Source organism: Grus americana, chromosome 4 (genome assembly GCF_028858705.1).
Source record: "Grus americana isolate bGruAme1 chromosome 4, bGruAme1.mat, whole genome shotgun sequence".
Classification (NCBI taxonomy): Eukaryota; Metazoa; Chordata; class Aves; order Gruiformes; family Gruidae; genus Grus; species Grus americana.
In genome coordinates, this window is record NC_072855.1 from 11,410,860 (window position 1) to 11,426,803 (window position 15,944).

Genomic DNA, 15,944 nt, shown 5'->3' on the forward strand with positions numbered 1-15,944 from the left:
TCTCTTTTCTTTTCTTTTCTTTTCTTCTCTTCTCTTCTCTTCTCTTCTCTTTTCTTTTCTTTTCTTTTCTTCTCTTTTCTTTTCTTTTCTTTTCTTTTCTTTTCTTTTCTTTCTCCTCTCCTCTCCTCTCCTCTCCTTTTCTCTTTAGCTATTCCAGTCTACTAGACAGCCGAGAATTACTAGCTTTATTCAGAAATCCCCTCTAGGATTTTACCACACGCCTCTCGTATCAAATGCAGACGTTGTGGGGAGGCGATTTAGCTGAGGACTTTGCACTGACCTCAGAGGGAAACAAACGGTTTCGAAAAGGGATGCTGTGTCCTGGGATCACAGCACAGCCAGATCTGCCTGTGTCCCGCACCTCTGGGATGAAGGTGTCGGCTTAGGGTGCCCAACTCCCCCGAAAACCCTGTTTATATGTGACACTTGTAGCTGCCTTCCTGTGGGACTCCGGGAAAAGTTGCTTTCCATCTAGTGAAACCGTTTTCTCCCGTCTCTCCCTGCCCGAGGTGCCCAAGACCTCTGCAAAGTGTCGGTGTGTCCGTAGTTACCAGGGTCTTATTTGCAAGGGGATGTGAAATCCAAAAAGGGCCTATTTTACCCTCGAGTGCATCGGGGGATAAACCAATCCGATTCCGTAAGCCAAGCAAAACGGGACTCTTTGGCCATTCTGTAGAATCTAATCATATTTCATTTCCATCAGATTTAGATTTAGAGTAGGAGACTTTTTGTGCTCTGAGCTAAAATGGAAATAAAGATATATGTGCCGGGTGATTTCTGGTAAAAAGCTTTCCCAAGTAAAAGGTTTCCACTCAGCATGATGCTAGCTTCTAATACAGGAATATATTATTCAAAGAAAAAGGTTCACTATTCCTGCGCTGCCGCTGTGCGGTACCGGCCTCCGTGTCACGACATGTCCCAGGCGACAGGATTCCTCCCAGATAAAATACAAATGAAGCACGGGATTAAAAAGTACCACTGTCGGAAAATCTCTACCTAGTGTGAGGAAAATTGTTGCTTTTAAACGGAGTGATTAAGCACCTTGTCCGACGGCCTTTCCGAGCCTGGGGAGTGAATTGCGATAGTGCGGAGCAGTGCTGCGGGGAGGACGAGCCGCGCTGGACTCTTCTCAGGCACCGAGACCCCTTTTGCTGGCTCAGCCCCGGGCAGCTGATCCTCGCAGAAAGCGGAGACTCCGGCCAAAGCCGCCCCCTCCCCACGGCCGCTCTCAGCCAAGCCTCTGCCCGGGGCCGCGCTCCCCACGCCCCGGGAACCAGTCACTCGGACAAGCCTCTGACTTCTGGCAAGGTCTCTCGCCCCGCCGGACACCGCTCCCCCCCGCCCCCCCCCGGCCCAGCAGCTCGGGGCCAAATGCGGGCGGGCCAGGGCTCGGAGGGGTTTGCTGGGGGCCTGGAGTGGGTCTGGGGGGGCTCCGCCGCCCTCCCCCACGGCAGCCCCGCTGCAGAGCGCTCCCTCCGTGGGGGGTGCACTTTGCAGGCGGTTGTCTGAGTTTTTGCAGGATACGGCTCTACCTGTTGGCATGCGGAGAGAAGTCTTTACTCCCCCTAAAGATAAGGGGGGCCCTAGCAGAGGGCATGAGGGGCCCGGTACGGATTTGGCTTGCAGGACTCGCTGCAGGGGGGACCCCGGAGCCCCCCCATCCTCTTGCTGCCAGTGAATTGCTTCCGACCTGCCTCAGCGGCTGGGGAGATCCGGCACTGTAGTGTGCTCCCTCACTGCACAGAGTTTGTCAGGGGGAAAAAAAAAAAAAAAATCGGTTTTGTAAAGGGGCCAAATGGGGCTGGAAAAGGACGACAGACCTTTCCCGGCGGGGTGTTACCGGGCCGGGTCTCCCAGGGCTGGGCTTGGACTGCTCGGGGGGGAGGAGGGGGCCGCGGTGAAAAAAATTAGGAGATAAAACGTATGGTTCCTTCTTCAATTTCCTTCTTATTTTCCGCCCTCTTCAAGTTTTCCTTTTTCTTCCAAAAAAACGTCTTCTAGGAAAACACACTGAGTCAATGCATTTGCGTTTTAAGATGGATTTTTTCGGGACTAAAAGGGAAATGGTTTGCAGCAAGAACAGATGTGAGCACATAGGACATGCCTCACTCACAGACAGAGGGAAGGGAGGCCGAGACAGGAGCGCAGGGGCAAAGACGGAACCGACCTGGCATCCAGGTCCTCCATGCTCCTCGTTTTACCAGCTCCCACGGAATTTCTTAATTTATCTTTTCAGCTGTTTCTTCATACTTCGTACCACTGTTCCCTGTCCCTTCTCTCACCCTATCGCTCTCTTAATGGGACATTTCGCTCCACCAGAACCACCAGCTTGTACAGGAGATTGCAAGACAAATGCAATGAATTGGGCATTTGGCCAATAATCGTGTTGATGGAAGATGGATTTTTTTTTTTTCCTGCCTGGTGGAAAATGCACAGCTTTCTAGCAGACGGCTACATTAAAATATGAGTGCATTTATAAAGTGAAACATTTTTTCATGAAAAAGAGCTAAAACCTGCTTTCCCAAGGACCAGTGTGTTAAAGATTAACACAGTCCAAAATCTTAAGATGCCCTGATTTTAGCTCATGGAATCTCTGGCATCACAATATTTAAAAGTATGTCAGCACTTCTATTGTCAACTCTTTTTCAAGAGCTTCTCGCTTGCCCTCAGCGGTTTTCGTGGTGGAAACATGGAGATTCGGACTAAAAGGCCTCTTAAAAGCCAGTTGGAAACATTTCCCAGGCTTTACACAGGGGTGCAGGGAAGGAGACGGTTCCCTGCAATCCGCAACTGATGGTAGCTCTAACGTCGCTGGACACCCTGCCTTGAGTAGTACAAACCGATTTTTTAAAGTTGCAGTGCTGGTAGGTAGTGGGGAGCAAAAGTCCTCCAGATAATACATAAACACACCGAGCCTTTCCCAGGTCCTACAGCATCTCCCACAGCACATCCTACAGCATCTCCCACAGCACAGGTAAGCACTTCTCCATCCTCCAAAAGGCACACCTTAGACGTACTCACACACACAGGCCAGCACTTTCTCATCATTCTGGTACCAAGTGCAGGATCTCGTACAACTTTTAGCTCTAGAAAATTACAGAAGAGCTCTGCAGACCCACCACGGGGATTTCGGAGTGGCCTGACACACGGGGTTCCTCGGGAGGAAAGAGTGTCCCTTTCTCCCAGGGGGAACTCTGCATACTCGGCCTGAGAGTCTGCAGATGGAAGGACCACAGGGATGGGACTTGGGCTGTATGAATTACTCTTCCCCAGGGCCCGCCACCCCTTACAACGGCATCGATAATCTGCAGCAAATGACCTCAGCAGACCGTCTGGGGTTGTGCCAGGTGCTGTACAAACACATGGAAGGGTTTCGCCGGATCCCAGCTTCCCCTCTCCGTCCTGCCCTCTCTCACTGCCATCACCGCCTTTCCTTGTCGCACTCCACCCCATTCCCCTCCTCTCATATCCAATCCTCTCCCTCCGTCCTTCTCCTTCACTCCAGAGATCTCCCTCCTGCCATCCCACCTCCTCTTCACCTTTCCCGTGGGCTCTCTTGGGCCTGGCTCTGCCTCCCCACGCTAACTGCAGGAGGACAGCCAGCCCTGCCCTGCCCCGGCTGCCCAGGGCACCCTCTTGGGGCACACCTCACCGGCAGCGAGGAAAAGGGGACCTTCGCTTGCCCCCCCCATCCCTTCCTCCCCGCTTTCCTCCAGATCCTTTTCCTTCTCCGCTCTCTCTCTTCCCTGCCACCTCCCCCCCATCTCTCCCTCCCCTGCACCGCTCCCCCCGTTCTCAGTCCTTTGGCTCCCTCTAGCTCCATCCCCTCCCTCCACCGCCCCGACCCCTCCTCCCTCCCCTCCCGACCCATCCTTCCCTCCGCCCCGGCTGCTGCTGCCGCCCTCCCGCCGCAGCCAGTCCTGCGGCGCGGCACGGCTCGGCTCAGCGCGCCATGGTGCAGCTCGGGGGCGGCCGCCGAGCCCCACCGCCGGCCCCGGCCGCGCCGCCGGCCTTCAGCATCGACAGCATCCTCCAGCCCGGCCCCCGCCGCCCGGACCGGGAGCAGGGCAGAGCCCGCTGCACGCTGCCGGAGGAGGAGGAAGAGGGGCCTGCGGAGCAAGACCCCAGTAAAGGCTCCGGCAACTCGGGTACAGAGCTGGCAGCCCGCCTCAGGCTGTCTCGCACGTCGGGTCGCAGCCCAGCCCCCACTCAGGCGGCGCCCCCGGCCCGGTCCGCAGCCCGGCACCCGGCGGGGGTCTGCCCCGGGCCTCCCCGGAGCCGCCCGACCGGGACCGCGCACACGCACACGCAGACATACACACTTACACCCACGCACACGCAGCCGCGGCCCTCATGCAGCCGGAGGAGGAACCGAGACTCCGCGGACGGACGGGAGGAGATGCCACCGGCACACGCAACACACACGCACCAACCTGCTTCCAGCGGCTTTCGCGGGGCGTTTTACCCGCTCCCGGCCTCCTTCCCTGCTTGTCCCGTGTCCAGGAGCCCCTCACTTCTCTGTCAAACAGAGGGATTTCCTTAGATCCTTACCGGAACCTCCTCACCCCTTCTGGAGGGTGGTGGGGGGCCGTGGCCAGCTCTCGGCAGCCCCTTCCCCATCCTATTCCCCCCCCCCCCCCAGCCTCGGCCCCACTCCCTAGCGCTCAGCTGAGCCGTGCGTGCGGGGCGGGGGCGCGGGCGGCGGCGGGGACTGATGCTGTGCTTTGCCGTTGCAGGCAGCGAGCCCCGCCGGCTCCGGGCGGAGGGGACGAGCCGTGGCCTCCGCCCGGAGGCCGAGGACGGCGGCGTGGGCTCCCCGCTCCCCGCGGAGGGGCTGCGCGGCCCCCGGCAGGCGCCGCCGCGGGAGGCCGGGAGCTGCGGCGGGGAGAGCGGCAGGTCGTCGTCGTCGGGCAGCAGGAAGAAGACGCGGACCATCTTCTCCAAGAGCCAGGTCTTCCAGCTGGAGTCCACCTTCGACGTGAAGCGCTACCTGAGCAGCGCCGAGCGGGCCGGGCTGGCGGCCGCGCTGCACCTCACCGAGACCCAGGTGAAGATCTGGTTCCAGAACCGCCGCAACAAGCTCAAGAGACAGATGTCGGCCGAGCCCGAGGGCCCGGGGCCGGCGGAGCCCTCCGGGGAGCCGCCGCCTCCCGCCGCCTCCGCGGCTCTCTCCTTCCCGACCCTTCACAAGGACAGCACCCTGCTCAGCCGCTGCTTGCTGCCGCTGCCCTTCCCTCTGCTCTACCCGGGCAGCGCCATCCCCTACCTCTGCCTCCCCGGGCCGGGCAAACACTTCAGCCTGGTGGACGGGGACGTATAGCCTCTCCCCCCGGCCCCCGACCGTCCTCCTGCCGGGGGCCGCCCCGATGTTATTTATGCCCCCCCCGTGTCGGTGGGGTGTCCGCCTTCGCCACAGCCGGCGGCAGCCGCTCCCCGGCCCACGGAGGGGCCGCCCGGGCTCCCCCCACTCGTGTCCGTGGGCCGCCGACACGTTGTTAAAGCTTCAAAGGGCGCTGCTAGCCCGCCCTCGCTCTTGCAGCGCTTTTTGGCTGGTCAGGACGGAGGAGATAACACGGAGCCATCAAAGAAACCGGGATGTGTTCGGCCTCCCTCCCACATTATCCCGTGCCCGTATTTGAGAGGAGCCGATGCTCTGCCTCAGCCCACGGGGACTGTGTCCCCGCCTCTGCCCCGGCGTCGTGGCCATCGCTGTACCATGAACCGAGTCACTTTTAATACAACTTTCTAAAAGCGAAGGCCGCGATGTGCTCCTCTGTCTCGAACTTTCCACCTCTAATATCCCTCAGATTAACTTCTCCCCATCTTTGACATTACCAAAATGTAGACACCTTTCTTCAGATCTGGTTCTTAAACTGTGGTTTCTCTGAACTTTTTTCCCCTCCTGAAAAATTCCAAGCTCTCTCTCACACTTTTTGTGCTAACTGGTTCTAAAACTGTGGCTCGTCCGATGTTTTTGCAGAACAAGACAAGCTGTCTCTCATACTTCTTGTGCTAACCCCGCTCCCCGAAATCTCGTGGGACAATTTTATCTGCTATCCTAGAGTAAAGAAGTGTTATTTTTTTTTCATAGATTTTCAAACGCATTTGTCGTCCTTTGGTTTCCAAGGTCACACGCTTTATATTCAAAGGTTGGAAATAAACCTTTTCAGAAAGCTGAAATGCATGCCTTTTCAATACAGTTACTACTAGGCAGTATCAAACGAAAAGATATTGCCTAGACTGCATCGAAGGTTTTTATTTTAAAAATAAAGGTTAAAAACACAATCGTGACATTACGAAATTCACCCGTGTGTGCGAAAACGGGCAACTTGTCGAGTTTCCTAGAGGGAAAAAAAAAGCGCGATAGGTGTTTCGGCTAGATAAACACGGGTTTGCTTTCCTTTTCCCACTCTTGTTCCATTTGTCTTTCTATGGGCAATTAATAGAGATGTGCAACGAACCTCCGGGCAGATGCGTGGGCCAGCCCGGCGGGAAGACCCCCGCGCAAGCGGGACCCCCTCGGCTCAAAGCCGCTGCTGTGATTTACTTCCCACCCGGGAAAGTGCTGCTGCAGGGACTGTCGGAGGGTGTAATACAGCCGGGGAGCCGGGGTCAAGGCAGTCCCTGCGCCAGCCGAGCTCTGGAAAGCGGCTTCGGCAGCTGTGTGAAGTTTTCTCACGGTTGCGATGATCTGGGAGCGTTGTTTGACCTCTCCTCTCGCTTTTTAATCGGTCTTGAATTAGTGTCAAGTAGCAGGAGGAGTCTCACAGGGTGCCCTTGCTCTGGAAAAAAAAAAAAAAAACAAACAGTATCGAGGCTGTTGCGGGGATAGTATAATGAAGTGGGCACGCTGAAGGGGACCTGCCGGGTGCACTTCACAGCTCGGGTTCCCCCAAACTGCAGCTCCCGGGAAAGTGCAGGCGACGAATTAACGGTTTGGGTCACACGACCATTCCCTCTAACTTTATAATGACAGTGAAACAAATTAAGATCCCCTGAGTCCGCGAGCTACTCCGTGGCTAAAAACATACGGAGACACATAAGCGATGATGTCCTTATTTCCGAGGATGATGTGATACGGTTCTCGTGTGCCTATTTTTTCATAACTGACGATCTATATTGGAATCTCCCTTTGGTTGATACTTCTAATATTTCCAATGTCGATACACCCTTACTCGATTATTGCTACGAGATTAATCAATAACAATAGAGGCAAATCCGGGTTGAGGCAAATCTGGGTTTTCCAAATCCCTAGTAACGGAAATTTCATGAGATGTAGCAGCTATACACTATAAAGGTCTATATAAAGCTGTATAAAGGTCCATTTATTTAGTTCTTTAACTAAAATTCAGTTAAAGAAACTGCCCTTCCACACAACTGCAGCCTCAGATGTCTTCGTCGTGTAAGTTAATTATGTAAGAAGTCGCTATTCGGCAATTAATCTACTTTTCACCGCATTTATCAAACCATTTTCAGTCTTATTCTTCTCTCTGTTTTATCAATTTGCCTTCCGAATTGTTTCTGGAGTTACAGAGGCAACTGAGGGAAAATACGGATCCCCAACCTGAAGTGAGTTATTTTAGAATAAAACCGGAAAGAGATCTGCTGCCTGCCGTAGTTCCAGCGCACAGTCCGATTTCACAACTTGCTGCCGACCAGCTCCAGCAGCTACCATCATTAGGAGTTAATGTTGCCGTCGGTGGATGCCTGAAACACCCGGGTAGCTGGAGAAAGTAAATAATCATCCCGAAATACTCATCCGCCATCAAGATATAACTGCTGGTATCGAGATCATTGGCCAAAAAATATTAACCAAACTGTAGCTACTCACTGTAACACGGCCAATGGCAAGGTGGCTTTCTCTGAAGAAAACCAAGTTCATGATATATTGGAATTCCCAGCTGAGCAGTCAATGCTTATCGTACTGAATATTGCTGACATTTGTTTTAGAGCGCAAAGCAATCGCGTTTGCAATTTACAAATCGCTTCTTACTACAAGAGATTGTTACTGGCTACCGTGCAGCAGATTAGTACCGGCTAATCTATCGATAGGATACTTTAAAAATTGAAACAAACTGCAACAAAAATAAATAAAAAAAACCTCTGTAAGAGCTTGCAAACAGGTTCAGAAAAAAAAAAAAAACCACAAAAAACCCAACCAACCAAAAAACCACCAAAACCCCCAAATCCAAACAGTGCTAGAACTGATTAGTTGCTGGAGCAGAGATTTAAAAACGTGCTGTTAAGGTTTGACACGATGGAAAGAGATAGTGCAGCTGGGTGAGAAGTGGGTGAAAGACACGATTTGCTTCCATATTGAAGGGATTCTCTGTTAACACTTATAGACAGTGCTGTGGCTTGGGTTTTTTGGGGGTTTATTTTTGTTTCGTTGTTGTTTGTTGGTGGGTGGGGTTTCTTTCTTTTTTTTTCTTTTTTTTTTTTTTTTCTTTCTTTCATTAGAAGAATAGCTAGAGGCCCTACCTGTACTGGGAGATCTCTTGTCTTAGGCATGGCACATATGAAATGGCAGTCTGCTCCAGAGTACTCCATAAACTGAACAGAAAAAAAGATATGGCCCCAGAACCTTCCAGAAGAAGGATTGTAACCAAAGACAACCTTTCTCAACAGGAAAATATATTTGAAAAGCAGTTGCATACACACATAAATGCATCAGATACATACATATGTATTGCTCATGAAACAGTGCAATACAAAGGCTTAAAAAAGCCACTCCATCTCTCTCTCTTCTCCATCTCTTCGTCAAAGCCCCAGATGACTGATCCTAAGTGCAGCAGCTCCAGGAAACTTGATTGTTATTTCACCTGTGATGTTGTAAAATTCCCTGGGATTAGGATGATCCGTCACATTGCTGCATGTGGCAGCTTTTCTTGTTCAAGAGCATGCTGAGAACTAGAAGATCTGATTATTTGTGCTAGAGACTAAGTCTTTACACTTGTCTGTTCTGTTGGAAGGTTTCGCAAAACTCCCCTGGGACTGTTTTTCCCCTGGAGTCTCCTGATTGGGAGACTGACCCAGGCACTTGCTACCATTTTGTTTTGCTTTGCTGTTCTCTAATCACTGTGTACATAGACAGCTTTATGGACTAGCACGAGGACTTTGTGTCGTCCCTTCTTGTCAACTCCTCTCCTATTTGGAATTCTGCTCCTAATCAGGCTGGTGCTCACCTCCACAAGGTGAGGGAAGGTAAGGGGCAGACTATATAGAGAAAAGTTAATCAGCATAGCTCTTTGGCCTTGCCAGAGGTTGATCTAGAGTACAGAAAACTCTTCTGCTTCTGGTCCCTTGCTCCTGGAGTTGCTTCATTTTTTTTTTTTTCCTTTTTTTCCCCCCTGCAATTGTGGTTAACCTGCAATTGTATCTTGCCTTTCATTTTTTTAGGAAAGGATTGAACTTATTACACATTTTGTATGTTCACAAGCAGAAATAGTGCTTCATCTGCCTAGAGCAAGGCTTGGAGCATTACCCAAAAATGTAGTAATCTTTCATGTTCTGCAAGGAAACCACCACAGATTTGTGTTACTGGAATGAGGCAGAGAAAGAAGAGTCACAGCCTTACCTCCCAGGGGAGACTCGATTGAATCTAGGCAAGATTAATCAAATTTAAGGAAGAATTAATCCCAGCATCACAGAAGAGGCACAACACTGTTCATCCAAAATCATCATGAACAAGAAAACATTAGTTTGGAGGAAGACACAGTAAAAATGCTTTCTGTGCATCTTCTGTACAGCGGAGGTCCAGCTGCACTTTCTTCTTGAAAAGCCAGTAGTGTCTCTTCTCTGCCTCGCCGTGTGAACATATGGAGTGGGCTCATTTTGCAGGTTAAACTTGGGCTGGGCCTGATTCTCTTTTCCCTTACAAACATATGATTAGAAGGCAAGGATGTGACCTCTAGAATATGCCTGACTTGGAGATGAATTTGTCAGACTGAGCCCTTAAGATCTTTTCCTTTTTAGTGTATGTGAAGTAGTAATATACTCATAGTTATGATGGGAAATAGTAACCATAGCGAAAAAAATGAGGTACGGATTTACTGGACAGGCTTGGAAAAGGGTGAAACTTATTGCTTTGTGCACCTGTGTTTCCCTTGACACTGATGTTGAACACACTCTTACATCATGAGATGTGATTGCTGACCAGTTAATCTGTCACTTTAACGAAAAGATTATAAATAAATTGCTTAAAATAAAACCCTGGAAACTGCCTATTACTAAAAATAAAGGCCACCAAACAGTATAGTATCAGGAACATTTATCTTGAGTTTCGTTCTGTGTTGCAGTACCTGGAAAATGCTCTGCCCCTAAAAGCAGGAAGCCTTTTATTTCAGAGAGGAATTTAACTCTAGAGAAGACAGTGTGTTCTGGCACGGGAAATGGTGATTGCAATATAATCAGTGCACGGAGGGGAGAATCATACCTGCCTCTTCTCTCCTCTCAGCAAATCAACTACATTGGTACTGGTCTTCATGTAAAATCCAACAGAGACCAGAAAACATTACCAGGCGTTCTAAGAAAAATGAAATATAAAGGAATGTCTGGTATGAAACAGCACAACATTCCCAACTGTATCATCAAAATCAAGTTATTTTGCACAAAAAGCAATTGAGAGTAGACAAGCACAGAAAGTCTGCAAGATCAGAAAATCTGCAGTAACCTAGAAGGTAAAAAGCAGGACAGGAAGACACAGACATGCCTGAAGAGACCTCAAAAGAGGGCTGTAACATGGCAGTGCATAACAGATTTTCAAGTAAAATTTTGTGCCCTGCTTTGAGCCTTTTAGGACCTAGAGGACAATGGAGGCTGCTTTTACAAGCAGGTATGTGGTCAGAGGGTCAGGAGCCATATCTGGAGTCAACAACCCAATATGTCAGATACAGAAATCACAAGTCTACCAGGACAATTGGGTGTTGTGTCAGACCAGAACTGATGGGTGAGCTTGAGGACAAAGGCAGTGGCAGAGCTTTGAGTAAAGACCTTATATAGACCCACATCTGGATTTGAATTCTCCATAGTCTACTTCAGTCATGCATGTCCTTTGGGAAAGCAATGTCTGAGTTGGTCTGGTTGGAGCAGAAGCCACCCTAGTTTGCTCAAAGCTTTTTCATCAGGGGTTTGTGAATCATTATACAGGAAGAAACGACACCTTATTAAGCAATACATACTTTCCCACGGTTTTGACTTTTTCATTACTTTCATACTCCGATTTACAGAGGTCAGAAGTAGGACCTTTATAAAGGATGCACCAATATGAGACAACATCCTAAATTCTTCATGGTCGTCTTCTATCTTGGGTTTAAATTATTGAACTAGCATGGCTCTTCTCAAGTAGGGATGGCAACCTAGCAATTGATGAAGATCAGCACTTGGTTGAATCTAGATCAGCTTTCATCTTGGCTCTCCTCCCCAAATCTGCCAGATCCAGCTCTCCAATTCTTTCAACAGCCATCTACAGGGCAGCTATAAGAACCACTGTTCAGCCTGTAGATTTTCTCTAGGAACACTTCAAAGGGGTTTTTTTTTGACCATCAGTGAGAAAAGCAAAGCTACCCACATTGCCAACATGAATGGAAAGATTGGTGTGAACTCTAGTTCTTTCTAAGCATTATGAATGGAGTATTTCACTGAAGAATAATCTCTATATGTGATTATTAAGTCTTTTTAAAGTAATGACATTATTCAAATCAGAAAGATTTGGCTATCAGCTAGCCATACTGTTCTCTGAGTTCCAGATCTCTAGGAGACGTATATCAATATACATATGTAGAGACTACACTAACTATGAAGTATGCACTTCCTTAAGTTACTCCTGACAACATAAATGTTCCTTATTTCTCCTTTTTGTAAATAAGTAACAATTTTTTATCTACATTGCAAATCAATACTGGGACTCATGGGCCAAAGTCTTTTATTCTTTCCTTAGGGTTGCAATGTCTACTGAATCTTTCACTGTCTGTTGCTGAAGTTGGAGTGAATCCTTTGGGTGAGCAGATAAACATCTGAGCATCCCCATGTTCTTCCATGCAAACTGACATTTATAGTATCTGTACACTGATTCCTAGTCATCTGCTGAGTAAATAACTGTTGTGCATGTATTTTCAGATACATTTGTATGTGTTTTAGCAGATAATGGGACACTACAAAATGCTACATGGTTAAAAAAGTTTTATCTATAGCTGTCTGTAACATTTTGTACATGTAGGATTGTTTGGCAACTTCTCTGATGCATCCTCTCCATCTTTTTGTACAAGTGAAGTGATCTAGAGCTGTTAGGGTATATTACTGTGTAATTTCAATGTTTGCTTACACAGTCATTAATGTGAAATTATAGATGCAAAGAACTCTAATTACTCTGTAGGAAATGTTATGTGGTAGGATGTGCATATGTTTTTAAAAGAGCCTGTAATTTGTGGATTTGCCGCTAAATATCTGCATTCAATTTCCATTATTAGATAATTACTTCACATATGCGTCTGCTTCCTCAGACTCCCAAACCTGACTTTTTAATGGATAAGGAGAATGACACTAGTTTATATATCCTTGTGTCAAAAAGCTTTTAATAACCATGTGGTAAAAGTTGTAAAATTGAGATCTAGGCAAAACAGATGAAAAGATAGCAGCTAAATTAAAAAAAAAAAAAAGTAAAAAAGTATAAAAGTATGCTTAGCATCATGAGCTTACAGATTGTGTAATGAAATCTGTGAAATTGTACCTGGAAAATAAAGTTATATTGTCATATTAAGGAGCTCACAGAACTAAAAACATATCAAGCAACAACTGTTTCCTAAAGTTTCCATGGTGTTATTTTGCTGGATGAATTTTATCCTGAGAGAATAAGTATTTTCTTGAAAAGAAGATTTCTGATTTAGAAATGCAAAATAGTTTGAAAATAAGTATTAAGACTAACAACTCGGTTATTAAGGCAAATCCCAGCTTTTATGAAGTCTCCCAATTACAGAAACTTGATCTCTCAGTCATTCGCCTGCATCAGGAGAGACGGAGAATCTATAAGCATCACTATCAGAAATAGCAGATGGCTGATACAGTTAGGACATCAGTCCCCTTCGCCACATCATTGGACTCTGATCTAAATCAATGGGGAAATGTCTCTAATATGTCTACTTGTCCCTTTATTGTATAATCTTTTGCCCTGGGTCAGATGCCAGGATCGATGGTTTCTCATGTTTTCTGTTGAATTCACTGACTTCATATTATGAAGGGGCTACTTGGGACGGTGACAGTAATAGCAGGGGACTGCACTCGATGGACTGAAAACGCTTTCCACCGTAAGTCTTGCCAGGGATTACTGTAAGCAAACACCAAGAAACGTGGTAAGTGAAAGCAATTTGGAGAGAGGCTCTGGGAACTTCTGAAAGGCATTCATTTTTAAACATATGGCTTTTCACTCTGAAGCTATGTCTTGGTGAAGCACTATTGTCAGCCTTGACTAGATTACTCTAAGCCTCACAGATCTGCTTGGAAGCTGAGGAACACACCTAGCGAAGCTATGGGGGTATGATAGCAAAGTGTCTTGGAAAGAGTCTTTTCTGAAAGAGAATCTGAGTGCTCCTCTCAATAAAAATGGTAAGAAAACCACGGCTTAATTTACTGGAGGCAAGACCTGAGATGTGTCATACATCAGGCTCTTAGCTAAAGAAAATGAGAAGGTCTTGCATCTTGTGAAAGGCTACGTGTGCTAATTTTCCACTGCAGTTTTTACTTTCTGCTGCAATCCCCAGAGGAATATACTGTTTATATTCTCAGTTTGTTTTATACATTCAGATTATTCCAAGGTTGTCTTTATGAACATACAAAAAACTACAATGATTTGTCAGATTCACGAATCGAACATAACACTCTCCCAATATGAATGAAATGGGGGAGCAGGGACTAATCTTCAGCAGACTTTGTAGGTGAAGTCCTTTTCCTGTGTCAGACAGCATCAACTTTGCAAACATTAAAATTAACACAATAATATATAGGGCTGTGAAATGGGGTTGAGGCTCATTCTTAAATAGAATATATATGGCTTTTGGCTATGTTTGAGAGTACATACATTCCAGTTCAGTTTTTAATAAAATTAATACTTGCACCTGGCACCACCAATTTCTAGTGGCGGTGGAACAGATCTATAATTGCAATTATTCTCCTCCTGGGTGATTTAGCTCAACTCCCTGCATCACGCAGGATATTCCCCTACATTATTTCTACTACTTATCTAATCTATTATTGAATAGTTCTGGCGATGGTGCCTCAATTACCTCCATTACGTCTCTCCCAATGCTTAACTGCTCTGTCTGATACGATTCCCTCCCACTCCGTGATGAATGGCTTGCATTGTCCGACATGGAGTTTTAGACTATATTCCTTGGTTTGATCACTTTCACATTGTTTGAAATCTCCACTTTGAAGAGGTTTACAGTGTCATCAAGACTTGTGTAATCTCTTCCATCCCCAGCCTTATGAACTGGGATGCTGTCCAATCCTTCTACCATTGATGTGGCTTTTCTTTACCCTTCCCTGAAGTCTTTATTGTTGCATTCTGCTTTGTTTTCTTCCAAAATGGAAGAAACATAGGCCAGGAAAACTCATAGTACAGTGAAGTAGAACCTAAACTGGTGATATACAATCAAAGATTAAAATAAGTTTGCTATATCCCTTTTTCTTCATATTTCAGTAACACAATACACTGCAATACAATGACAATTTTCTATTATTTTTGTTCAGGGTCAGTTTTAATATGTTGTTTAGTTTTATTTATTGAATGAACCCTTTTACCTACCCACCCATCCACCTATCTGTCTGTCAATATATCTGTCTCACTTCTACTTCCACTGTGCAGTGTAACCACAGTATATCAATATCACCACATATTTTGCTCACAGAAGCAGATCTATGGCTCCTACCCTTATTTTCAAGTAAGCAACACCTCTCTCAAGAGCATTTGCCAGTGACCTCACTGCCCTAAATATTATGTCCAAGGGAAAATGGTAAAGAAGAAATATAATTTATTATGTATTTAGCATAGCAAAATGGGACCCATCTTGGCAGTGATCTTAAGGCTGACATACACAAGTGCGTCACACATCAGTGATGATGCTGATGGTGTGGTTAGAGATTCTCTGCTGAGTAAACATGAAGTAATGTGAAATCTACTCCAGCTTTCTCACTGGAGAACAGTCCAGCTAGGGAGAGCCTGGATGTCACTTAATACAGAAAGGCAAAACAGAAACGCCTTCTATCCGCGAAGATTTCTATAGTTACATATGTAATCTCTATTACATTTGCATGTAACACATTCATGAGCAGTTTGCCTGTGCATCTTTGTTATGCGTGAACAGATGGGAATGACTGGGAAAGCAGTATAATTCCTTAGGGCAGAACGTGGAAGATAGATGTGAAAGGAACATACACACCACGAGGGCTGTCTAATCTCTAGGAAGGGTGTAGTGTGCTCTCAGATTTGTGCCAATTTCCTTATACCACTGCTGTGGGAGAAGTGGGCTATCACATGTAAAGCGTATAACCTGTTCACCACTCTAGTAGGTTGTCAGAGCTGGTGCAAGTGTTCTCCCACCACTGCTGCTTCTGACCAGCAGATCTAATTGTCCCCACCGGAACCTGAGGGCACTTTAGTGGCTCAGTGCTCTAATTTGGCCCTAAATAATATATCTTGCCTTGCTATGCATTAGGTAGGTAATATTGACCCAGGGATGAAAACACTGAAAAGGGGACAATTAAAGGAGAGGGATAACTAATCAAGTTGTTCAGGGTTATGTGGTTAATCTGTGACAGGGTGAGGATGAGACCCCAGGCCTACAGAGATTTGATATTCCCACAGCTGAAAGACAATCTCAGTGGCTATCACAACTAGAATCTGAATGTTCATGTTCTCATGTTATTATTTCCCTTCAGACAGGAATACTGGC

At 47.1% G+C, this 15,944-nt stretch overlaps 1 protein-coding gene across 1 annotated transcript; it reads left to right on the forward strand.

Moving 5' to 3' along the window:
* Window positions 1–3,952: 3,952 nt before the first annotated feature.
* Window positions 3,953–6,118, forward strand: LOC129206127 (homeobox protein HMX2-like). The gene is made up of 2 exons (XM_054824841.1): window positions 3,953–4,148; window positions 4,737–6,118. Exons 1-2 carry the CDS (start codon window positions 3,953–3,955, stop codon window positions 5,318–5,320), a joined length of 780 nt encoding a protein of 259 aa, XP_054680816.1. The 3' UTR covers window positions 5,321–6,118.
* Window positions 6,119–15,944: the final 9,826 nt, after the last annotated feature.

Excerpts from the sequence above, each read along its gene's own strand:
- LOC129206127 (XM_054824841.1), top strand. The coding sequence starts at position 3,953 with ATGGTGCAGCTCGGGGGCGGCCGCCGAGCCCCACCGCCGGCCCCGGCC. Across the intron at positions 4,149-4,736 it reads TAAAGGCTCCGGCAACTCGG|GCAGCGAGCCCCGCCGGCTC; the intron begins GTACAGAGCTGG and ends TTGCCGTTGCAG.